We start from the raw sequence: 26,331 nt of genomic DNA, 5'->3' as shown, positions 1-26,331 counted from the left end.
AACAGGGATGTTATAAGAGCCGTGTCAGATCATTACAGGGACATCGCCGATTAATCTTGTGGTTCTTTTAGGCCTATTATCCTTTGATTACACCTTCTTTCTCTAGGTCGTCACATTTTTAAGGCCTGCTTTGTTTCCCTGAATTCCATGTCTTGGAGTCTTGCATCTATTTTCATGTTCACCACATCCATCGAGAGCTGGTTACTTTCGAGTGTCTCTATATTTTCTTCAAGTTTTCCCACTCTTCCCTTCAGTTCCGTCACTGACGCTTGGACTTCAGTCCTCATGGATTTTATTTCATCCATTAGGAGTTGGATATCCCTCCTGGTGGATCCCTTATCCAGGCTGTCAGTCACCGCTTGGAGCGGGTCACTTTGGACTCGTCTACTGTTACAGGAGACTAGGCAAAGGCGCACAGGGAACTCAATGTAGCGGGGTATAACACCTGTGCCGCCAGATTTGTTAAACTTCTTTTGAGATGTAGTGTCTGCTCTTGCTCCGTTATTGGGGAGAGGTTACACACCCAGTCTTACAAATGTTCAGCTATCTCCTTGCGCACCCTGCAAATTTGGCCCTCTCTCTGTTTTTTAACACTATTTACCACTTGGTGCCTGTATTCACTATATCCCTCAACTCTAGATCCGAGGGCAGGTGACCTTCTAGCCAGTGTCCCTGGGCTTTTTCTGAACAGTAAATTACATTTTGCCCTCTCCTTTGGTGAGTGGCCTCAGGCTTTGCGTGAGATAGCCGTCATCACATGGGGGACTGCCTCGTGGACCAATTCAATATGGCAGCTCTCACCTTAGGACTCAGTCCTGATTATTGGGCCATGGTTTTCAACCCTTGAGGCCATCCGGTCGCTGCTAACACCCGTGGGGTAGGACCAGTAGGTCTCTGTCGCTCTTCTCTGTTTTGGGGCCATGAACGGGCCGGGAACGGAAGGGACAGGTCCATCTGATCACGCCCAAACCCTTGAGGCACACGGGCAACGGACCCATGCGCCTGTGGGGGAATCACCCTTGTCCCGCTATCGTGCTCGCCGAAGTTGGACCCTCCTTCTCCCAAGCCGCTGTGTGCTGAGGGGACGGTTTCTGGGCTCCCAGCCCAGAGACCTCCCAGCCAGTGTGCGGAATAGGAGGGCACAGCGCCTGGTAAAGAGCATGATGGACAGGTCCCCACTCACCGATCTCGGCGTTCCCGGTAGCTCAACGAGCACATGGCACTCACCTCCGCCCCACCGGTGTTTGTCCACACCCCACTGTTCGGGTCGGGCCACGGAAGTCTGGCAATCTTGTTAACGCTGTTCTGGTACGTTGGTTGTGGCGCTTCACTTCTTGGACTCTGTAATTTGTCTGCCAGCTCTTACATCCCAGTACTTGGGGAGAGGGGCGGGTTCTATGTTCTTTCGCCAATAGGAATTTTTTCGATGGTATTTTTGCTGAAAAGATTCCATCGAAAAAACCCATTGAGTTTTTATTTTGAACCCCCCACCCCTCGATGCTCCCCCTGTCCCTATGCTATTCCCCCCCTCTTCCTCGATGTTCCCTATGCTTTCCTTCACCAAATCGCAAATGTCCGGGGGGTCCCTTTTCATGGCTTTAGTTCTGCGGGTGAGTGAGATGATATTTTATGCTATATTATTCTCAAAACGATTCCAAGTCACATGGGGGGATCAACAGACTTCTTACTCTGTGAGCATATCATTTCTATATACAAGAAAAAAGTCCTATATTTAATCAAGTGTCGACTTACTCTCTTCCCACATCTAATGGAGTTCTTTATCACACATTTTTATTAATTAAACATCAATACATTTCATAAAAACATTCATAAAAATAAGCATGATACATAAAACACATACATTATATTAAAACCACACAAGTAGAAACACCATAAGTGAGTAATGTTGCAATGATTTCTCAAGATCACAAATGTGTGTACACATCACACTTTGATTCCCATGCCTCATTACTTTCAGCCTATTCCCTATTAGTGTATTTCCAAAAAAACAGACTTGTACAAGTTGCTGTCCTTAATAAACAAACATGTAGGACATTCTTCAGGGGAAAGTGTCTTGTGCTGTTAAAGTGTCTTGTGCCAGAAAGAATCTTCTTGAAAAAGGGAAGGAGCCCTCTCTATCCCAACCATGACTCTTGGGTCTTTTCTAGTGCTTCTTGCAGATTCCCAATTTTTTAAGGAATTCTTGTGTTTCCTCTTCTGTTCTCTATCTGGATATGACCCCACGGTTAGTCTTCTCTGATTCCTCTCAACTCAGGACAAAAAAGATGGTTGCTGCCTTGTCATACATGACATTGAGAGTATAATTATTTCCATTCTCATTCCCGAGGGGACTCTTGAAACAGGAGGGACTGTACATCACACCTCGCAACTTCCTTTTCTAATTAAAGCTTTAAATGCTTCAGACGGGAGGGTTCCCTGTTGTGATATTTTATGCTGCCATGTCATCCGCACCCCCTGGTGGTCACCCAGCTAATCGATTTCTAGCACGATGTGTGCATCCAAACATCAGGCATTACTAATCCATGGCGCACACGGCTCTTTTTTTTCAATTTTATTTTTATTGAACATTTGCCATTAAATAATACGTTGTAATTCAATCAAAACACCAATTGTCAACAACCTTTTTACCCCAACCCCTTCCCTTTCCCTCCCCCCCGCACTATAGCTACCAAGCCTACCCATCTGGTGGGGACATACAGATAAATAGGATTGAGTCCAAACATTTAAGCCTTAGCTGCCAAGGTGGGTTATACGTACAGAGCCTATACATTACAAAAGAGCCCCTAGACCTCGGGGCTTGGGCAGCAACACAAACCTAGAGGTAGCCACATATTAAAGTTTTAGGGCATCACAACCTTCTTTTAACAATACAACACTCCACTCAAACAAAAAGCTATCCATCTTATCGTTGACGATCGCTGACAGTTTTTCATATGTAAAGATAACCCACAGTTTAGAGAGCCACTCCTTTCTGGTCGGAGCAGACGTTTTTCATTTCTGAGCTAGGGCAACCCTTCCGGCCCATGAGCTAGGGCAACCCTTCCGGCCCTTAGCATGGCTTCCACAATTATCGGGAAGCTAGTTGTTTCAGATTCCAGGAAAGGGACGCCAAGCAACAGTTCAATGGGGTGCAAATTCGGGGAGGCACCAACCATGTCCTTGATCCAGCTCAAGAGTTCAGCGCACTAAATTGTGAATGGGCGGACACTCCCACCACATATGGTACCACGTTCCCTGTTGGCCACATTCCCTCGGGCAGAGCGGAGAGACTCTCACAAACATTTTAGATAGCCTAGCCGGTGGCAGATGCCAAGCATGTTGAATTTTAAAGTTGTGTTCAATGGCTGCCGTATAAAGGGAACCAGCAAGCATTACTTTACAGACTGTACCCCAGATTTCCTCTTCTATCTCTGCACCCACCTTTTCCTCCCAGAAACGTTTAAAATTCTGTCTACCCTCAAGATCCACCGTAACCAACACTCTGTAAATTCTTGACAGTGCTCTCTATCTTTTGGTGGACTCAGCGATTATTTTCTCGAAGGGGCTAAGGGGGCGGGAGAGCTTTTTACACCACTTGGGGTCTATCAAGATACCCTTCATGTGCAGGTATTCAAAGACCGACAACAGGTTCATGCCCAAGCTAAAGTCTCATACTCAACTACCTAAACAACTAACCTAATCGCGCCTTGAAACACTTGTGTATAGGCATGATATAAATGCCATATCATACCATATCATAACTGAGTGGCTCTCTCTGGTTCCATATCGGACCATTGCTGTGTGTTACGAAGCCCCTTATTGATCAGATCAAGGGGGGCATCCCTGAACAAGTTCACGGGCGAGGGCCAGGAGGAAATGGGTTCATTTGCCTTATTAAGCCTCCATACCTCCCAGAGGACAGCCAATGTGGGGTGAGATCTGACATGAAGGGGGATTCCCTTGGAAGGTGACCACAGGAGGTCTCTAACTTTCTTGGGGTGAGTGTGGGTGCCCTCTATGTGTGTCCAATAGGTACCCATGTCGTACCTCAAGTGTTACATCATTACCCGGAGCTGTGCTGCTTTGTAATATAATTGGGAGGCCAAAACCCCCAATGTCCCTAGGGAGAGTCAAGGTTACATATTTAACTCTCTGCCTTTTCCCTTTCCAAATGAACTGATGCACCATGCCTTGTATCGTTGCGAAGAAGGAGTCTGGTAGGCAGGTGGGGAGAGCCGTGAAAAGATACAAGAGACGGGGGAGGATGTTCAATTTTATTGATACCATTTGGCCAAACCAGGAGAGGGTAAGCGGACTCCAGTGTACTAGATCTGATTTTATTTTCAAATGGATTGTGTCCTCCAACGTATTCCTCATCTTAGATATATTCGCCAGCTTGCTGCTTCTTCTTTCGGAAATGTTTCGCCAGAGGGCGCTGTGCTCGAGGCAACTTAGCTTGGTCCCTCGAAGGCTGCTGTCGAGCGTCGACGTCATCCGTCGTATAACGGGTTCCGTTTTTCCGAGCTTCTGCTTTGTATATCGAAACGGCATGTCAGTTTTTCTCATCGAGAAATGTTTTCTTCCCCAACCCCGACAACACCCAAGACGGGTTTTAAAAAGTGTCCCAAATGCGGAAGAAAGATGTCCATTACGGATCCTCACCGCAACTGTCTTTGGTGTCTTAGTCCTGATCACTGAGTCGACGAGTGCGGGTCGTGTCAGGCAATGTCGAACAAGGCTCTTAAGGAATGCCAAGGTAAGCTAGCTGTGGCGGAAGAGTGTTTCAAGTCTGCAAAAAGGCTAAAAGACTCGAGAAAATGGAGAACTAAATCTTGTCATGAGTCGGGGCGATCGAGGTCGAAAAGTCGTTCGAGGAAGTCCTCTTCCTCGTCATTGAAAAAATCAAAAAAGCGACGTCATAGATCTTCGTCCTCTTCTTCCTCGCCCGACAGAAGGTTCATTTCTTGTCCTTCAAAACATGATTCCCCAAAGAAATGGGAGGCCTTTAGGGCTTTGATGCTAAAACATTTTGAGAAGGCGGCCCCGACCCACTCAAAAAAGTTGCGTGAAGAGCATGCACCTGTCCACTCTGAAGATGACAGGGAAATCCAAAACGTCTCACGCTAAATCCGACAAAAAGTCGAGGGCGTCCTCAGACGATGATTCTCCAGCACCTCATGAGGCTATACAGAAACCTTTGGTGCATAAATCGAGGTTGCCTGAGGACAAAATGGCGTCCTCATTGTCGAAGTCAGCTATCGACTCGACGCGTCCTTCGACGACGCCGTCAAAGCCAAAAATGGCGTCGATACCTTCGGCCTCGGCATCAAAGCCTTACTCGACATCGAACCCCTCCTCAATAACCTTGGGGATTCCTTCGAGTGTGTCGAAGCCGGTGTCGATGCCGTCGACGCCTTTGTCTGGGAAATCTTTCATACCGATTCCCAAGACGACAACTATGGCTAAGGCTAGGTCTGTTCCACCTTTACCGGAAACATTTTTCCACCCTAAGCCAAGGCAAGAATTGTTTTAATCTATGTATGCTATTTTTGAGGAACAAACCTCTGATGAGGAAATTACATCAGCTGGTGTTCGATTTGGGACAAGAGAAGTCCCTGAGGAACTGGTAGATCCTAATTCAAAAATGTCAGACCTTTATGACTGCCCACAATCAGCCAGTGGCCTACATACCTCACCTGAGGTAGATTTTGAAAGGCCTGACCCCACAGACCATGCTGAACCGGGGTATAGGAACCTCATGGGAAGAGTGATAGATTTTATGTGGTGGAAGCCAGTGTCCCCAAGATATGACCAGGACGACTTAACAGATATTATTGATGAAGGGCCTCAGAAAGACCCAGTCATTCCCTTCCGCAAAGCTCTTCAAAAGAGAGTTATGAAAAATTGGGAGACACCTGAATCTCTACCAGCTGTAAATAAGAAATTTGTAGGAAAGTATAGACCTGCTCCCTCGGATCCAGAATACTTATCTAAGCACCTTTCGCCTGAAAGCTTGGTGATTCAAGCTGCGACTGCGAACAGACAGTCGGCTTATTCCTCTATGCCTCTGACAGGGACGACAAAAAGATTGATGCCTGGGCGAGGAAGGATGCCTGGGCGAGAAATCTACTAATGTGACTTGTACATTAGCTAGGTTCACTTACACCCTGTGGAGCTGTTTAGATGCAGCGGCTGATCACATCCCGGAGGGTGAGGAGCGGGATGGTTTCCTGGTGATAGTAAAGGCTGGGAAGGAGGCTCTGGAGGAGTGCCTCAAGTCAGGACTGGATACTTCAGAGAGTATAAGCAGATCCACGGCATCTAGCGCAGTCTTGCGTAGATTTGCATGGCTAAGAAAATCTGGTTTTGCATCTGATGTACAATCCAGATTACTCAATATGCCCTTTGACGGCTTGAGGTTGTTTGGCAGCAAGGCGGACGAGAGCTTGGAGAAGCTGCAGACCTCGAAAGCGGCAGCAAAATCACTCAGCGCCGCTATAAGGCAAACTCAACAGCACTCTTACGCAGGGTCATCTTCCTGGAAGAGTCGCCCTTTTCGCTTCTATTCCTCTTTTGGAAAAGTGAGAGACCAGACCAGTCAAAGAGGACAACAAAGAAAACCCTTTCGTGGTGGAAAAGGGAGAGGTGCTAGATCAACCACAGCAGCAGCTACTACCTCCTTAGCCACTGCTGCAGCCGCTGCAAAGCCACTTTGAGGCCTTAACCCACAAGACCCCAGTGGGAGGCAGAATTACTTAGTATCTGGACGAATGCCGGAGCATTACGTCGGGTGCCTGGGCACTAGAGATAGTGACCCATGGTTACTGTCTTCCTTTTCATCAAAGGCCTCAAGATCATCCACCGGGAGCCAACTCTGTAAAAATTCCAGACCCGCTCCTTGTGCAGGAAATTTTAACCCTGCTAGAGAAAGATGCAATAGAACATGTACCTGTAGCGGAGAGGAACAAGGGTTAGTACTCCCCTTATTTTCTCATTCCCAAAAAGGACGGAGGATTGAGACCCATCTTGGACTTGAAAAATTTGAACAAATTCCTCAATAAGGACAAGTTCAAGATGGTGACCCTTTCTCAGATCCTTCAGGCTCTTCAGTTTCAGGACTCGATGGTTTCATTGGACCTTCAGGATGCTTAATTTCATGTGCCAATCCATCTCAAACACAGGAAGTACCTGAGGTTCGCAATTGGCGGATCTCACTATCAGTTTCGAGTTCTGCCATTTGGGCTGACCTCTGCCCTGAGGGTCTTCACCAAACTAATGGTGGTAGTGGCAGTGAGTCTCAGGAGGGAGGGGATTCACATCTGCCCTTATCTGGATGATTGGTTTATCAGGGCAAGTTCAACCGAACTGGCCTAGGGACATCTGGCCATGACCTGTCACTTCCTACACAAATTGGGCTTCTCCCTCAATTACAAGAAATCACAAATGATTCCGAGCCAAAGACTCAAATTCATCGGAGTGGTCCTGGACACCACCTCAGGGAAAGCCTCGCCTCCCGAGGAAAGAGCTCATCTTTCTGCAGATGGTAACAAAATTTCAGAATACCAAACATCTACCGGCGTTCGACTTCCTAAGGTTGCTAGGCCTCATGGCATACTGCATTTTTCTGGTGTCAGAGGCTCGACTGAGGATGAGATCCCTTCAATGGGCCCTCAGGGGAGATGTCAGATCTTCTACAAGTCCCGTCCATGGTGTCTCAAGATCTCCTATGGTGGGCTCACAAGGAAAATATCCTCAGAAGAGAACCTTTTTGGCAACCATGGCCGGAGATAACTGTAGTGACGGACGCCTCACTCACAGAGTGGGGAGCCCACACCAACGATCTGACAATCAGCGGTCGTTGGTCTCCATCGGAGTCCAAACTACACATCAACCTTTTGGAGCTGTGCCCCTTTTGAGCTTTTACATGCTTCTCCTCTAAGGCTCCTAACTCTAAAAACGGTTCTACTAGTGGCTCTAACTTCAGCCCGCAGGGTGAGTGAGTTGCAGGTGCTCTCTTGCAAGCCTCCGCACATGGTTTTCCACAAGCATAAAGTTGTTTTAAAGGTCAAGCCTTTTTTCCTACCTAAAATAGTTTCGGATTTCCATCTGTCACAGAAAATCACTTTACCATCCTTTTATCCTCCTCCGCACGCTAGTAAAGAGGAGGAAAGATTCCACAGACTAGACCCTAAAAGGGCTCTCAGTTTCTACATATCTAGACTGGAAAGACTTAGACAAACAGATCAGTTGTTTGTCGATTATACTGCAGACAAATTGGGCTTTGGTGTGTCCAAGCAAACTATATCCAGATGGATTATCCTAGCAATATCTGAATGTTACAAATTGGCTGGGAAGGAGACTCCAGATGGTTTAAGGGCTCATTCAACTAGGGGCATAGCAACTTCCACGGCTCTTCAGAGGGGTGTCCCAGTGCAAGTAATTTGTGCTGCGGCCACTTGGTCATCAATGCACACTTTATTATTATTATTTTTTTTTTTTAATTTGGTTATCTGATATGATCAACTTTTCAAATATGTTTCAATTAAACAGTTTGTACACATTCAGATACAAAAAAGTAAAACATCAAACTTTGTTTCTCATATCCAATTAGAAGTTTTAGAAAGACAAAATCAATCCAAATTAAAACTCAATCAAAGTGACAGCGGGAGAGGAGAAGAGTAATAAATATAGAATAAACACAAGTTATGTCATGACAACTCCTTAAAAGGCATCATGGTACTCATATATATATATATATATATATATATATATATATATAGAGTATTACAGTTTGTTTTTCGAAACTCGAAAATGGGCGTCGACACAGGGCGTGCCAGTAATACTATCCCTAGTGTGACGTCCACTGTACCCAAGATCCCTCACGCGTCTAGGACCCCCAGATTGTTTTCCGCCATACTGGTCAGAAGCATTCCGCGAAGTTCCCTGGCTTTAGCCATAATTTTGCAAATATTATAATATTTCTCTGTTTTCTCCATCCCCACGTCGAGTCACTGAATATCGAAGCTCGACGCCGGTCCGGAGAAGAAAACAACCGTCGAGAGCTGCATGACGGACTTTGGGCCTCGGAAGGCCACTGGCCACGGCCCTACAAGTAGGGAGAGTGGGGGGTGGTACATACTCTTCACTCACATATATTTATATATATATTCCTACACACACTAGCTCGCTGCCACAGGGTGCGTATGGAGGGTACCCCTTTCCAATTTTACCCCAAGTGCAGCCTCAAGAACCCTTGGGTTGACAGACACGCCACCTGTAACCTCTGCTTGTCGAGGGACCACCCCGAGGCGAACTGCAGAGCGTGTAGCCGGTTCAAGGATAAGACTCTAAAGGACCGTTCGACCAAACGTTGGGCCCACCACGCCAGGCAACGAGAGGCCAAGGAAGCGGAGGGCACCTTCAGTGATGGCAGCGATGGCATACTATCGGACGGTGAGGGCAATGTGGCCTCGAAAGAAAGCTAAGCGCAAGTTTGTCCGGCAGGGCAGCTATGGGGAGCACACCCGCCGACGAGAGCGCTACCCACACCACTTCCACTAAACACTCGAAGTCCAACCGAGACTCGACGTGCATGTCGAGTTCTCAGAAAGAGGCATGCAAAGAACGGTCCACCGAATCGGTGTCCTCTGGGCGTTCTCGGTCAAGATCGCCGCATGACACGAGGCAACCATCCACTGTTGCCAAGAGTGCCTCACTCACCAAAGTAATGGAGGTACGTTCGTCGGAAGACGAAGCCGACCTCCATCCCCAGGCCGCACTCCAGGAGTCGGCGTCCGCAGACCGCTCAACAGCGGTTCCCGTTTCCCCGACGTCCTCACTCTAAGGAAAGGGACACTACCCCCGAATCTCGACGCCAGACGTTGAAACCCTCTGAGAAGGTGAAAACACCAGGGAAGCACTCTTCCACTAATGGGGAGGGGGGAAAACAGCAGAATAAACCCTCTCGGCCTTCTTCTACTCCTCTGGTACATAAAGATAGTGCTAGGTCTTCTGATAAACAGCTAACCAAGTCCCCTGCACAAGCCCATAGGTCCAGTCAGGTTATAGCAGGGAAACACTCCCAGGAATGGGTAATCCCCAGCTCCAAAGAATGGTCCAGTGAGGATATAGACAGGGTTATGTCTAGAATGTCATCCCTAGCGGACTTCTATGCCAAGAACCCAGATCACTTCCTCTCCTATACCCCTGATGGGGCTACTCCCTCATGGTCTAGGGACCCGCTACCCCCTGGTAAGAAACCTCGAGTTGAGGCACCAGCGCAAGGTTGGTCTTCTGACCCTTTCTACGTACAGCCATACACTCAGTATAGTCAGGATCCACTACAAGAGGAGGATCCAGATTTGGTAACGTTGGACGACCAAACTGGGGTGGACTACTATGGGGATGACGAGGACCAAGAGGAAGAGGAAGATGACCCAGAAGTCTACAGAGTAGACTCCCCTGTAAGCAAAGATCCTCAGGTTACCGACTCTCCAGTTGACAACCAACCTTTCCTAAATGAGGTTTTGTCTAGAGCGGCTGAACACTTCCGCATAGACACCCAAGGAGCACAGGAGGAGAGGGACTTTGCTGAGGAACTAGTAGGGGAAAAGAGAGCCATTGCTCAGGCCATCCCTATTATCAAGTCTATACAGAGGAGAATTGATCCTTCCCTTATCAATCCTAACCTCACCAGGGTGGTAAACCCCAGAATCGAAAAACTGTTCAGGGCAGCCCAATCAGACCCGCTTTACATAAAGGGGCAACTGAAACCGGACTCCCTGGTAGTGACTAATACCAGGAAGAGGGCGGGAACGCCCCTATCTTCGTCTGAGGCTCCCCCCGACGAAGAGAGCCAGAAGATCTACGGGTTGGGAAGGAAAGTAGCCTCCACTTCCGCCTACCAGGCAAGGATTGCCAACTCCACCACTCTGATGGCTAGTTACAACTGCCACCAGTGGGAGCAAGTTGCTGCACTTATAGACTCAGCACCAGAATCTTTAAAGGGCCAGTTGGCACAGGTTGCGTCAGAGGGGAGAGCCGTGTCTGGTTGTATCCTTAAGGCAACCTTTGATGCCGCGGATAACGCCGGCAGGCTAATAGCAGAGAGCACTGTCATTAAGAGGCATGCTTGGTTAAGACAGTCAGGGTTTAAACCCGAGACACAAGCATCCTTAATCGACATGGCGGTGGAGCCTAATCTACAGTTTGGAAAGGCGGTAGAGGATGCATTGAAAAATGCCAAAGACGAGTATGAGACTCTGAAATCCCTGGGACAGTTGACCAACAAGCCCCCCTAATCAAAGAGGGAATGGCAATTTTCGTCGCCCACGCGGCCAAAATTTACAAAGAGGCTCCAACTATTCTCAGGGGCACGGTACATCATGGGGTAATAACCAGCAGTCTACCCAAAGTTATAACAGGGGAAACAAGAGGGGCCGTGGTAAGGGAAGAGGCAGCCCCAGCAGAGGCGCCACGCCTCCCGCAAAACAGTGACGCCGAGATCAGGGTCCCTCCCCACGCATCTCCAGTAGGAGGATGCATTATCAACTTCACCCAAGCTTGGGAAGGGATCACATCAGACAGATGGGTGCTGTCCACAGTGTCCACAGGATACTGCATAGAACTGCTCGAGCGTCCCGGAAACCACCCCCCACGACAAAAAGTACATTCCCTTGACCACCAGAAGATCCTCCTCGAGGAGATCGTCAATCTTCTAGAAAAGGACGCGATAGAACTCGTCCCGGGCAAACAGGTAAATAAGGGTATTTATTCAACTTACTTCCTTGTGCCAAAAAAAGATCTAACAATGCGCCCAGTCTTAGACTTACGCCCTGCAAACAAGTATGTCAAACCCCAAAGGTTTCGCATCATTACTCTCCAAGAGGTAATCCACCCTCCTAAAAAAGGGGGATTACATGGCAACATTGGACATGAAAGATGCCTATTTTCATATTTCCATGTTCCCAGCGCACAGAAGATTCTTGCGCTTCAAGGTGGACGGTCAGCACTACCAGCTCAAGGTGCTGCCCTTCGGTATAGCCTCGGCTCCAAGGGTATTAACCAAGGTTCTGGCGGTGGTGGTGGCACACCTACGCAGGGAGGCAATCCCAGTGTACCCTTACCTGGACGTCTGGCTCATCACGGGGGAGACCTCAGCAATTTGCAGTTTAAACATTCAAAGAACGATCGACCTCCTCTTCGAATTGGGTTTCTCCATAAACGAGAAAAAATCAAGCCTGGTGCCAAGCACCTCCAAACAGTTCCTAGGAGCTGTACTAAACACTAAAGAGGGGTTGGCCTTTCCATCAGAGGAAAGAATTCGGAACATACTACTGCAGATTCCTCAATATCAGTCAGGTCGCCAGATAACAGTGCGCAAAGCGATGCGTTTGCTAGGCATGAAGGCGTCATGTATTTACCTGGTCCCCCACGCGCGCCCGCGCATGCATCCCGTGCAAGAATGGTTGGCGAAACAGTGGTCTCAGGCAAGTGGTCAGTGGGACGATCTAGTGGTCGTTTCGCCAACACTGGAACTAAGTCTTCACTGGTGGACAAGAGAGAACCTGACAAAGGGGAAACCCTTTTACGATCCCGAGGTACAGGCCGTAGTCACAACAGACGCATCCCTGTCAGGGAGGGGAGCACACCTCCTTCACAACACAGCTCAGGGTCTCTGGTCTCACACAGTGGCCAAGAATCATATCAACCTGCTAGAGATTCTGGCAGTATTCAGAGCGTCAGTGCAGATCATAACAGACAGCACAACAGCGATGTTCTACATAAACAAGCAGGGAGGGACTCGTTCGCCAAATCTGTCCAAACTTGCCCAACAAATTTGGATATGGGCACTCAGACGGAACATTTACCTGTCATCTCAACATGTTCCAGGGGACCTCAATTCTCTAGCAGATGCCTTGAGCAGAGATCCTCTCCCAAGAGAACACGAGTGGTCTCTACACAGAGAAGTCGTAGAAGATATCTTCTCACAGCGAAGCCCAGGTAGGCGCCAAAGTGAAGGCCGTATATTATTCACTACGCATCCTTAGGAATGTGCTTCCGTTTGTGGCAGCGGAAGACCGTGCAGTGGTCGTGGGGGCGTTAACTAACTCCCATCTCAATTACTGTAACAGTTTATTGACAGGGATTCCCACCAAACAGATGATAAGACTTCAAAGGGCACAGAATGCAACAGTTAGGCTGACAGCCCATTTGGGAAAAAGAGATCATGTGTCACCCTCACGGAGATCTCTTAACTGGCTGATGGTGGAGGATCGGGTTTAAGATAGCCTGTCTGATGCACAAGTGCTATCATGACAATGCACCAAAATATGTCGGTGATAAGATTCACCATCTTGAGCCATCTAGAGATCTTCGATCGGGAGATAAAATGCAAATGTCCATACCTCGGACTAAGCAGGTCTCAAAGGGGGATAAGTTGTTTTCGGCCTTTGCCCCAAAGGTATGGAATCATCTACCACTTACCATCCGTTCATGCTCATTGCTGGAAAGCTTTAGAAAGGCATTAAAAACCTTCCTCTTTAAGTAAACCTAAGAAATCTATACGCCAGCCGCTACATTCTGAATATTCTGGTCATTTTGATCGATACAAACTTAGTAGTCATCGGCGCCCGAATGCAGTTAAGTCTGCCTGGTGCGCGTTAGAAATCCTCAAAATCAAAATCAATCAAACAGTGGGGTTTCCCCACTATAGAACTATTCGGCAAATAGACAATGCCCACACTTCGCATCCAGGTTTCCCCAGCCAGGCTCCAAGGGGAACGCCCTGTGGACGAACTGGTCAGGGATGTTTGCTTACGCTTTTCCACCAACTCCTCTGATGAGGAAGGTGGTCAACAAGATGCGCAGGGAATCGATGACGCTCATCGTAGTTGCTCCCATGTGGGCGAGACAACCGTGGTTCCCACACCTGCGCAGGCTAGCAACGTGCGAACCAATCAGACTCCCGTGCTGGTAAAACCTACTATCCCAGCACCAAGGTCAAACAGTGCATCCTCAACCCAGCTCAATGAACTTGGCAGCATGGCTCCTGAAGTCATAGAGTTTGGACACCTCAACTTACCACAGAGGTGCATGGACATCCTAAAGGAATCTAGGAAGCCCAACACTAGGCACTGTTATTTTGACAAATGGAAAAGATGTGTTATCTGGTGCCAGAATAAGCAAATCAACCCAGTTGATTGCACTCCTTCCACTAATGCTCCACCTGCTGGACGCAGGGTTGGTATTTAATTCACTAAAGGTGCACCTGGCAGCTCTGTCAGCATACACCACCTCCCATAACAAGGTATCGTGGTGGAAAGTACCAGTGGTTAAAGCCTTCATGGAAGGGGTAAAGAGACTCCACCCTCCAATTTCTAACCCACCACCAGGATGGGACCTTAATGCGGCGCTGGCTAAACTCATGGACCCCCCATTCGAGCCCATGCATAAAAGCAGTCTTACCTGACATGTAAAACTGCCTTCTTAGTAGCCATTACTTCCATAAGAAGGGTCAGTGAAATTCAGGCTCTGTCAGTGCAGGATCCTTTCTTTACTGTTCATAAAGATAAACTGGTTTTACGAACACACCCTAGGTTTTCACCTAAGTTTATTTCTAAATCCCACGTAAACCAGTCCATTGAGCTTCCGGCTTTCTTCCAAGAACCCCAAAGCTCGGCTGAGGTGAAACTACACACCCTAGATGTGCGTAGGGTGGTCCTATACTATGTAGACAAGACCAGGCCGCTAAGAAAACTGACCAACTGTTTGTCTCCGTAGCTACAGGCAAAGAGGGAGATCGCGTCTCTAGAGGTGCCATCTCTAAGTGGATTATAAATTGTATCCAGCTGTGTTACTCCCTTTCTGAAAAAACTCTGCCTTTCACGCCAAGAGCCTACTCTACAAGAGGAATTGGGGCCACTCTGGCTTTCACCGTTTGACACCATTTGCAAAGCAGCTACTTGGAGCTGTATTCACACTTTTACTCAGCACTACTGCATTGACACTCATTCCACTAGATGTCAGCCTATGCACAGCATGTGAATCTAAGCAGATACAAGCATCAGAAATACGATTAAGGTGAGTAATGTATCATATATATGTATATATATTATTTTTTATTTATTTATTTTTTCCCATGTCTTATGCTCATGTTTGCAAAAATAGCGATTTCAAAAAGTGTAAGATCAAAATGCGGGCTACTAATTTTGTATTTGAAAACAGAAAAAGCCAAATTTCATCTGGAGTTCTGCAAAGCTGAGGCACCGTGACTAACTTGAAATATTTTCCTCTTTTTTCATTTAAAGCTGGGCATACTACAATGCAGTGCTTGAGTGTTTCTCTTGCATCTATTTTCATACAGAATCGACATAAATTATCTTCAGAGATAATTATTTTCCTCCTAGCAAGAATATCATTCGAGGGCCAAAGGTTTACTCTAAAGCGAATGTATAGATGTCTTATTTCAGGTGACGGGCATTTACTTAGATAATCTGCCATGGTAGACATTCGCTTATGGCCAAACAGTGCTGTGCTGAAGTCTCTGTACAGTAAGTATTTGGAACGATTCACAATCCAATCGTGCTGATATATCTTAGTTTTTGCATGGTCAGGATTGATTAATAGTAAATTCAAGTTAACAGATGCATCCGCCAGAGCATTCAAAGTGTATTTTAGCCACATTTTTGGAAGCTTTTGTTGAGAGAATAATAAATATTCGGTTATGATTCCTAATGTATTATGTATATATGTTTAATAAACACTTCCTTAAAAATGCTGACATTTTTCAAAGGACATGAGCGTAAATTGATATTAGACCAACTTCGAAATGAATCAATGGAAGTGGGGTACATTTAGGCAAAACATTATTGTTTAGACACCACTTCTTACCAAGGAGGCCTTTTTGCAAAAGCCGTCCTTCATTCTGTACATAATTGAAGAACTATGGTACTCCCTCCTCCTCTATATTACAACTGCTATGGGAGTCTATCTAAGATGAGGAATACGTGGGAGGACACAATCCATTCGAAGAACAAGTTACTTACCAACTGTAACGTTCTTTCGACTGGATGTTCCTCCCATGTAATCCTAATCGAGCCTCCCAACCTACCCCTCCGTACGCTTCCTACGCTTGTTGCACTTGTACTTCCTTAAGAGACTGACATCTGCCGACACAAAATACAACTGATGCGACCATTAATATCGAAAAAACAGAACTGATCCAATGGGCGCCGCTCGAGCCCTTTATACGACGGATGACGTCGATGCTCGGCGGCGGCCTTCGAGGGACGAAGCTACGCGGCCTCGAGCACATCGCCCTCTGGTGAAAAAATTTCCAAAAGAAGAAATAGCAAGCTGGCGAATATATCTGAGATGAGGAATATGTGGGAGGAACATCCAGTCGAAACAACGTTACAGTTGGTAAGTAACTTGTTCTTCTCAAGGATTGGGGTGTAGTTGAGGTGAAACAAGGATCCCAGATCTCTAGGGCGGTGAATTCCCAGGAACGGGGTGGACTTACACTCGACTCTCATTCCACCTATTGTTTTCCTACCAGTGGTTCCTTGGTCGTCTCCTCCCATGGGCATCACACTTGACTTGGAGAGATTTATTTTCGACCCCGAGAATCCGCCAAAAGTTTGTATCTGATCTGGGAGGGGTTGGAGAGATTCTGACAGCTTAGTCAAGTAGCAAAGACTGTTGTCGGCAAACAGTGACAGTGTAAAGTTTTGTTCCCCGCATTGGATTCCTGCAATCCCCCGGTCCAACCTAATGGCGATGGCCAAGGGCTCCATAGCCAGGGCATACAACGGTATCCGGTTAAATTGTCGAAAACATATTTTCGAAATGCCATTTTGTTGAAAACAAAATGCCGACTTTTTTTTTTTAATGGTTTTTTATGTATTTTATATGTTTTATTTTTGTTTCGTTAGTTTAAAAAAAGTGTCAATAAAAAAAAATAGGGTTTCGGGGGGGAACCCCCTCATTTAATTAAATGTAGAAAAAAAAATTCGCCAAGTTTGTGAAGACAAAATGGCATTTCGAAAATATGGCATTCGAAAAAGTCACTATAAACCACATACAATAGGGGGGAGATGGGACAACCCTGCCTAGTCCCTCTAGTTAGCTGGAGGGGGGAACAGACAGTGCTGTTGACTGCCACTCTCTCCATTGGGGCGTTATATAGAGTTGCGATCCACCCTCACATTTTTCTCCTAGCCCCATCCACTGCAAGACTTTGCCCATGTACCGCCATTCGACCCGTTCAACTGCCTTTTCTGACTCTATGGATACAAGGTTTGCCCCTAATCCGCTGCTTGTGGCTTCATGCATTAGGTTTATATGAACCCTACCTGATCTCCATGAACCAACAAGGGCATCTACTGGGCCAACCTATTGGCTAGGAGTTTTGCCAGAATTTTCACGTCGGTATTCAACAGGGAGATGGGCCTGTAGGATTGGTACTGAGCAGGGTATAACTACGATTAGCGCCGCTAGCATAGAATGAGGGAGGGAGCCCGTTTCCAGGGCTGTATTAAACAGCTTGGCCATGAACGGTGCCAGGATGGAGCAGAATGTCTTGTAAAATGATACCGTAAAACCGTCATCCCCAGGAGTGGTGCCCCCTTTCATTCCACTAATGGTATCTATTACTTCCTGGGCGGTGATGGGCCCTTTCCTTGAGATCTGCCTTTTCGGGTGCGAGGCGCAGGATTGGGAGGGAATCAAGGACACGGTCAGCGTTGGACCCGTCTCCCTTATATTCTGAGGTGTAAAGTAATTCATAGAACTGATGGAATTCCTCTGCTATCTGAGAATCCTCAAGAAGATTCTAGCCCTCGGCGGAACACAGGACATCTACCCTACGACTGTTCCTAAGCTCCCTCAAACTCTGTTAGAATCTTGTTGGCCTTTTCTCCTTTTTCCATATACTACTGTTTCAGGAAGGCCAGCTTCTGTTAAGTTTGGCCGACCAGGAGGGCATTTAATTTCGATTTATGTTGTTGAAGTTCTGCTCATCTACCCGGGAACATTTGGGACTTCAGTTTACCCCCTCGCTGGATGGCCTCAATTTTCTCTCGAAGGAGCTTCTCCTCATTCTCCCTCTCCCTTTTTCTCTTCGCTCCCATTCCAATAAGGACCCCCTGAAAGTGACATTGAATGCTTCCCAGAACACTGCAGCACCAACTTCCCGATTGTCATAAATTTCAAAATATTATTTTATCGCAGAGAAGTGCGTCTGGGACAGCGCTTTATCCCATAGCAGCAAGTCATTGCATGACCACCTTGCTTTATCTTGGGGTTTCGAGGGCACACCTATTCGGACCCTCACTAGGTCATGTTGCGACCACAGGATAATCTCCACTGTAAACTCGGATACTCGCTCCAGCATGGAGGAGTCGACCACGATGTAATCGATTCTCGAGAACGTAGCATGGACTTTAGAGAAGTATGTGAATAAGGGGATGCGCCCCTGCCCTCTCGTGTGCGTGTCCGACAGCCCCAGCTCATCATTGACCTTTCGGAAGCAGGCACCCGCCGCTGCGCCGGTGGATCTGAGTAGGGAACCTCACTTTTCCTATCACTCTCAGGGTGCAAGACCATATTAAGATCTCCCCCAACAATCAGGGCACCCTCGGCAGAGGACATTATTTTGCTTCGAACCCCTTCCCAATATTGTGCCGGGGCCTCGTTCGGGCAATAGATGGAAATCACTGTGACCATGGCTCCCCTGATCTCCCCCTTGACCATCAGGTAGCGGCCCTCTCGGTCTTTACGTTGCACCTTCACTGTAAATTGCGACCTGCTGGATAGCAAGAGGGCAACTCCTTTTTTTGTTGTTGATGGGCCCGAGGCATGGAATACATCTTGTATCGACTTGGTTCTCAGGGACGGCTCCCTTCCTCTCACCCAGTGGGTCTCTTATAAAAACATGAAATGCAATTTTAACCAATTGAATTCCCTCACCACTAGGGATCTTTTGTGAGAGGAGTTTAGTCCCTGTACGTTTAGCGAACCCAACACCAGTGCGTGTTTCGCGTCATCGATCACGGAGGCGCAACAATCTCATGAGCCACTTTGTGTTAAATGCACTCTGCTTGCCCCCTCCAGGGTTTGGTAAGCTCAGACTCAATGAACACATGCCATGCCCCCTATGGGCTGGAATAGAACTTGGTAGCTTGTAAGGAATGAGAAACAGTATGAGTAACAACAAACCCCCCAACTTACCCCCATGCTGCCACCTTAGGGCCTGGACTGCCTACGACGTAGGAGTTGCCGTTGGGCCAGGCCACCAGTCCCTACCACCCCCGGGCTTAGCATGAAACCAAATACCGCCTCTGAACCCTCCCTCCAATAAGCCCAACAAAGCTAGGGACCAACACGTACATCCCCCCACCCCCGATACGTTAAACAACAAACCAATAGGTCACCCCCTTCCAGTGAATCAAACAGCTCCCAGGACCAGAGCCTCGTCTCAAGGCAGCCGGCTCCGGCATCTGGCAGGCTATAAATCAAAACCAGCCCACGGGCCAACGTTCAGCCGGTCCAAGGCGAGATCCCAGACCAGCAACCACCTCAGGCCCAAACCACCTATCTTGACGGGATCCGGGAGGCTTGCAGAGCACCAGATCTCCGTTTGTTCCTTGGAAGTCATTCTTAGCCGTTGAGAACTGGTGGGGATGCCGGGGTCAACTTCCTAAATGTCCTGTTGCCACGGGCGTGGTGTCTATCAACAAAGCCATCAGGTTTCTGGGAATCCATCAACTCCCTCCCACGGCTCTCTGAGTTGCCTGCCGTCCGGGGCAGCCTCACCAAAGAGTTCTTGTGTTACTCTCTGTATGTCTTCTTCCGTGATTAAGGAGTATTTATATCCCTCGTGTTCAAAGGAGAGGGAGAACGAGAATCCCCATCTCTACCGCACTCCCTTGGACTGGACCCACTTTGTTAGGGGCCCACACAGCCTTCGTCTTGTTAGGGTAAACGCTGAAAGGTCTTGGTAGACAGTTATTTGCATGTTTTCCCACTCTATCGGACCGATCTTCCTTGCCAGTTTCAACATTTTGTTCTTCTCTAAAAAATAGTGGAATCTTACAAGCACGGACCTCGGTCCCCTGGTGCTTGCTCCCGTTCTGTGGGCTCTGTCAATCGTGGGTTTGTTGGTGTTTCCTTCATCGAAGAGTTTTCTAACTTCTACATAGACAGATCTCACAATGTCACTTGTGTTTCGCCCTCCCGCTCCGGGAAGCCCCGGAACCTCAGGTTATTGCAGCGTTCCCTATTTTCCAAGTCGCCCATATTAATGGTGCACTTCTCCTCCCTTTCTCCAACTCTGAGTGGCGCATATCTATCTGGGTCTCTAAAAGGTCGACAGAGGTTCGATTCCCTTTAAGCCAGCTCCCCTCTGTGCCTTGATCCTCAGCGTAGGAGGGCTCTGTGTACCGTTGACATCTGTTACAACACACTGTGGCTATTGTTTGCGATCTTATGTTTCCTTCTTCGGGGGCTTTGCGGGTCTGGGTTGAAAAGTGCAAAATCTCTTCTCTCCTTGCTGTCCTTTCGGTTCTCGCCGTCTTATTCTCCTCTTGAACTGCCGCCTCAGAATAGCTGCCTCGTTGTGCGGTCTGCCTTGCTCATAATGTGCTCTCATGCTCCACCTTTTATCCCTGTGGAGAAGGGAAAGGGCTGTCAGATGTGTGTGATTCTTGTCAATTTCCTGACTTTGCCTGACCCTTGTGTTGGGACATGTCAGGTAAAGGGGGATACCGCATCTCACCCGTCGGTGTCCCAATTCCACTCCCCAAGCACCCCCCCAATCCAGGTGATCCTCCCTCACTGGTCCATCCCCAGGAACTGGATCCAGTAGTGATGGACGTGTCCTAGCCACCTGGATGACAGATCCCCGGGGACTAGTCAGGTTTCTCATAGAGGAAAGACAGATAAGATAACAGTTCTGCTGTCCATTCTGGTAAGGGAAGGCCAGGCTGGAGTGTACGGCGCAAAGGTAGCGCTTGGGGGTGGACATGGCAGATCATACACTTAGTTTACTTTTTTTGCTGCTTTGTCTCGTCACCAACTTCAAGGATGTCCCAGGTATTTGAAGGATGTGTGCTATCAGAATAAGCATTCTGTGGTTTACTTCTAATCTTTCACATGTTTGTTATCCACTTCTAATTATTTGTGGTCATTCGCTGTGGAGCTATGGAGGAGTAAACTTTAACAGTGATCATCGTTCACTACAGCCTGCTTTCTAATTCTTCAAACAGCTGACGTGTCACACTCCTTCTCTCGCCATTTCAGGTGCCTTGACGCAAGCAATTCGCAACTTCGCTAAAAGTTTGGAGAGTTGGCTCAGCAGTGCCATGATGAACATTCCAGAAGAGATGGTGCGTGTGAAGGTAATATGCCTCTTTTGTGCAGCTGGCATCATCCTAGGCACTGGCAGAGCCTAACTTGAGTTTGTACTATAGGTAGCAGCAGCAAGTGCTTTTGCCCAGACGCTTCGGAGGTACACCTCCCTTAACCACCTGGCCCAGGCGGCTCGCGCAGTCCTGCAGAACACAGCACAGATAAACCAGATGCTCAGTGATCTGAACCGCGTGGACTTTGCAAATGTGCAGGTAAAGTTCATTTTGTTCAAGGCATCCTAGGTGAGAGCATGGGGAAACATCTGGGAGCTTGGATGATGCATGAACCAGGCATTCTGCAGCTGGAAGCATTGGCACGGCATGGGATAGGTATACAGTGCAGGTGGCAGTATGGTTAAGCACAGCGGGGGTACACTATCAAAACGTGGATGACATGCAACATATTGTATTATTCTCTTTGATATTTTACTGTTTTGCAGTACAATGTCTATACTGTGCGATTGTTCGGTGTCCAGACATTTGGTCGACTGAAAACTGGTCGAAAGACATTTGGTCGACGCAATTTGGTCGAAAACCAAATGGTTGAATTTTTTTTTTAATTTATATATATATTTTTCGGGTTTTCGTTTTAAAAAAAAAAGGGTTTTTTTAGAAAAGAAAAGGGGGTTGGGGGGGACCCCCCCCAACAAAAAATACAAAAATGGGGTGAAAATAAAAAATAAAAAAAATTCGACCATTTGTTTTTCGACCAAATTGGTTCCACCATTTGTCCAGTCGACCAATTTTTTTCGAACAAATGTCTGGTAACCGCGATGTTCAATGGTGATTTTGCACGTGTGTGTTTTTGATGTGGTGCCAGGGGTCATTTCCTCTGGATTTATTTTACCCAGTGCACCCTTGGGCTGTGCTGAATGTAAGTATGAGGTATGGAAGGAAGTTGTTATATGTCAGCGAAGATCAGAGTCACAGGATGACAGTAGACTTCCCCAGAGTCCAGAGCCATTTTTCCCAACCTTATATTTTGGATCTCTGATCTAGTTTTGTGGTCAGGGAAACTTCTACTGAAGCCCGCCTGCTAATGCAACACTTTGTGAGTATATGCTCTCATGGTTGCCCTCAAGGCTCCTGAGGCACAGGTGATTTTTAAGCCCGCATTTTGGCCATATGGGGATTTTATCAACCAACAGTGGTTTTGGGGGGTAGCCTGGAGGTAGATGTTAATTAGTTTTGCTTCATCAGATTTGCAAGCCGATTTAATGCATTAGTAGTCGATATACCTTTTTGGTAACCATTGCGGTACTAATCTCATGCTCTCTGCCAATTTATTTTTGGTTCCTTTCTTTGTTCAACAAAATCATGAGACAGGTCTAAATAGCCATTGTGCACACGTGGGTTCACTTTGGGCGTAGCCACGCACACCCCATAGTGGTTTAAAGTGGTATAGACCACGTCCTGGGCCTGGGCTTGCCATTGCAAATCCTGTGTGGGTGGTTTTGGGTGTTTGCCAGTTTTAGGGGCAACACTAATTAGTCTAAAAAATCAGCATCTTTATGGTGCCAAAATATTGTCAGCTGTTAAGTAAATCTGCACCCTTCTCAGACAAAAATCCTGCTGAACTGAGTATAGGCACAGGTCTTCCCTAGATAGCCCACACTTGTGTTCTCAATCCCTTTGCGTAATTGGTAAGCTGGCTACAAAAGATAACTGTCAATTTAGGGACTTGGAAAGGTTTGGAGTCCTTTGATGCGTGTGCGTCTCTTCGGCCATGCCCCACTCTCCACCTCCACTGAGTATACGCCATACGCGTCAGAGGGAGGCACCTCGCTGTAAGACTGTGAAACGCCAATCAGGAATAAAAAGGAAGTGGACAGCTATAACTAACGCCCAGAAGGAGCAGAAGCGAGTGTCAGTTGCTACTTTTGCCTTCTTCATTCCCCACACCCACTCCAGCAAATGACTCTCACACAGACGCAGCTCTTGCTAACCTTCACCTCTCCATCTCCAACACCCTTAACATCCTTGCCCCTGCCATGAGAATCCACATGAAGCCTGATTCCAAGTGCAACAGTTGGTATAATTCCGACCTAGCCTTGCTTAAACGCTAGTGCAGAGTCCCGGAACGGAAGTGGTTGACTTCCTGCACATCCTCTGACAAACTGGCCTGTCGCCTGCTCCAGAGGCAATACAGACCCTCCATCCAATCAAAGAAACAGGCACATATCCAAACCTGCATCTCTGGGGCGACAAACAACACGGTTGATCTTTTCAAAATCTATTAGGAACCTGCCAATCCTACTGCAGTCCCCACTTCTCCTCTTCCTTCCCAGGCTCTCTGCACATCACTGGGCTCCCATTTCACAACCAAAACTCAGGACATCCTGTCCTATCTTTCCTCCACTCCAATCCCTCCTCTGCCTGCACACAGGCCCCACTTGCCCCCCCGCTCTCCTACCCTCTACTCTCCTCTTCCGAACCCATAGCACCGGATGAGGTCACCAAAATAGTTTGCTCTTTGAAAGTCTCCTGCAAACAGGTGCTTTGTTGGCTGAGTCTGTAACCACTCTTTCACCACTGGCTCCTTCCCTGTACCTCTCAAGCACCTCTCAAGCACTCTCTTGTGCAGCCCCTCCTAAAAAAATCATCTGCGGACTCTTCCTGCCTGTCTAACTACCGCCCCATCCCCACTGCAACTTCTTGGAGAAGTTGGTTGTTTGCCAAAGGATCCATCACAGTGACTCTGTTGGCTGTTTCCATGACCACCAGTCCAGCTTCAGAGCAGCCAGAGACACAGGCCCCACTTGGCCCCCCGCTCTCCTACCCTCTACTCTCCTCTTCCGAACCCATAGCACCGGATGAGGTCACCAAACTAGTTTGCTCTTTGAAAGTCTCCTGCAAACAGGTGCTCTGTTGGCTGAGTCTGTAACCACTCTTTCACCACTGGCTCCTTCCCTGTACCTCTCAAGCACCTCTCAAGCACTCTCTTGTGCAGCCCCTCCTAAAAAAATCGTCTGCGGACTCTTCCTGCCTGTCTAACTACCGCCCCATCCCCACTGCAACTTCTTGGAGAAGTTGGTTGTTTGCCAAAGGATCCATCACAGTGACTCTGTTGGCTGTTTCCATGACCACCAGTCCAGCTTCAGAGCAGCCAGAGGCACAGAAACTGCTCTCCTGAACACCTGTGATGACTTGCTCTCAAACCTTGACTCTAACTCTCCTTCCGTTCTCATCCTCCTCGATCTGTCCTCTGCCTTTAACACAGTCAATCATTCCACCCTCATAAATAGGTTCCGAGATACCCTGGGCATCACGAACCGGACACTGGATTAGATGACCTCTTTCCCTTCAAATCAGCCCTCTCAATTACAACTGGGTCCTTTTCTCTCCTCTAGCTCACGCTCTTCTTGTAGCGTCCCATAGGGCTCTGTCCCCTCGCTGTGGATTTTCAACATTTACCTTGCCCCTCTGGTCTACTTGATCTCCACTCCCTCGCCTCTTTTCCAGTGGTATGCTGATGACACACAGCTCTCCTTCAAGCTTCCCTCCTCTTCTTCCTCTCTCCCAACTCTCTGACTGCTATTCAGGCAGGGTGCGCTGCAAATATTCTCTGCCTTAATGCCAGTAAGACCAAGGTCCTTCTCATGGGACTTCTGCCCCATCCTTCCCTCCTACTCTGTTGCCCCCTACATGGGCCCCCTCCCCTCACCCTCATGCGACGTAAAACAACCTGGGTGTCATCTTCAACTCCCCTCCTTCTCTCCTGATATTGCTGACCTTGCCAAAAAGGCCCACTTTCCGTTTCACCTCTGCAGAGGCATTCTCCCTTTTTCACCTTCCCCCAGTAACTGAATGAGTTCTGGTTCTCTCCGGGCTGGATTACTGCAAAAGCCTCTTCCTTCATCTGCCTCTTTCCTCCCTTCAACCCTCTTCAAGTAATCCATAATAGGACTGCAAGCCTTATCCATGGCCTCAAGCCCAGTGAGCACATCTTTTCAGCCCTAAATGCTCTCCCCTGGCTCCCAGTGGTTGCACAGAGCAAATTCATGATTCTCTGCATTATCCACAAGGCTGTCTGAGTCCTGGGATTCCGCGAAATGCAACTTCTCTCCCTAAATACCTCCCTGCTAGAGTCCCTCTGTCCTCTCGCTCCAACTCTCTGCAGATCAGACGTTTCTCCAAGCAGAGAGTGGCGCTTAGTTCTCTTTCTTTCTTCGGCAGGAGCATCCCTCTGGAACGGGCTCCCTGCCCCTCTCCGACATGAGCCGGATCTAGGGCCCCAGCCAAGCCAACGTTGTATCGAATTTCAACCCTCAATTTTGGGCTAGAGTATTGCATGAAATGTACATCAAAATATGCACAACTGGAGTGCTCCCTTGCAGTTGGCTTAACTCAATACTGATTCCAATACACAAGTGTGGCTCCTGTGTCAGACCCTAACAACTACAGATTAATAGCAGCAACGTTTTGCTATCATTCTGTTGCAATTATTGAAAAATAGGGCTAGCGATAAACATTTGCTAAAACCCTAACAGCTAGGATTTAGGAAGGGCTATTCCACCATGCAGGCTATGTGGGCCTTACGCTTACTGGCCTCTGATGTATTGAGTCGGACTGATGGCGACCTTTTCATATGTTTTGTCGATTATTCAGCAGCATTTGATTGTGTCCACCGTCACATCTTGTGGTCAAAGCTAGAAAGATGGGGTATTGACAAACACCTGCTGTACTTTATCAAAGCCCTATATACTGATACAATGGTAACGGTTCGCTGTTCGCAAGACTGAGATATCTCCTCCCCCATGCCAACTCATAGGGGTCTAAAACATGGAATGCGTTCTTGCGCCCTGTTTATTAACCTCTCTGCGGCTTACATGGGGGAGAAACTAAGTACGGCACAGATCTTTCCACCATGCATTGGAGGGGTGGCGTTACCGTAGATTACTTATGTGGATGACATGGATTTACT

At 47.7% G+C, this 26,331-nt stretch overlaps 1 protein-coding gene across 7 annotated transcripts in view; it reads left to right on the top strand.

The window, feature by feature from the left end:
• Nucleotides 1-26,331, top strand: part of RFX1 (regulatory factor X1) — a 1,381,678-nt gene that overhangs the window by 1,140,090 nt on the left and 215,257 nt on the right. For 6 of the 7 annotated variants that reach the window (XM_069604381.1, XM_069604382.1, XM_069604380.1 and 3 more), the window contains 2 exons: nt 21,301-21,398; nt 21,471-21,620. In XM_069604381.1, coding sequence (XP_069460482.1) covers nt 21,301-21,398; nt 21,471-21,620 — 248 coding nt within the window. The remainder of the gene's footprint in view (nt 1-21,300; nt 21,399-21,470; nt 21,621-26,331) is intronic. The other variant, XM_069604383.1, reaches the window with a different exon arrangement.

This window comes from Ambystoma mexicanum, chromosome 3q (assembly GCF_040938575.1).
Source record: "Ambystoma mexicanum isolate Mex_15411 chromosome 3q, UKY_AmexF1_1, whole genome shotgun sequence".
NCBI classification, from domain to species: domain Eukaryota; kingdom Metazoa; phylum Chordata; class Amphibia; order Caudata; family Ambystomatidae; genus Ambystoma; species Ambystoma mexicanum.
Note: the sequence above shows the minus strand (reverse complement) of the source record. Positions and strands in the feature narration are given on the sequence as shown.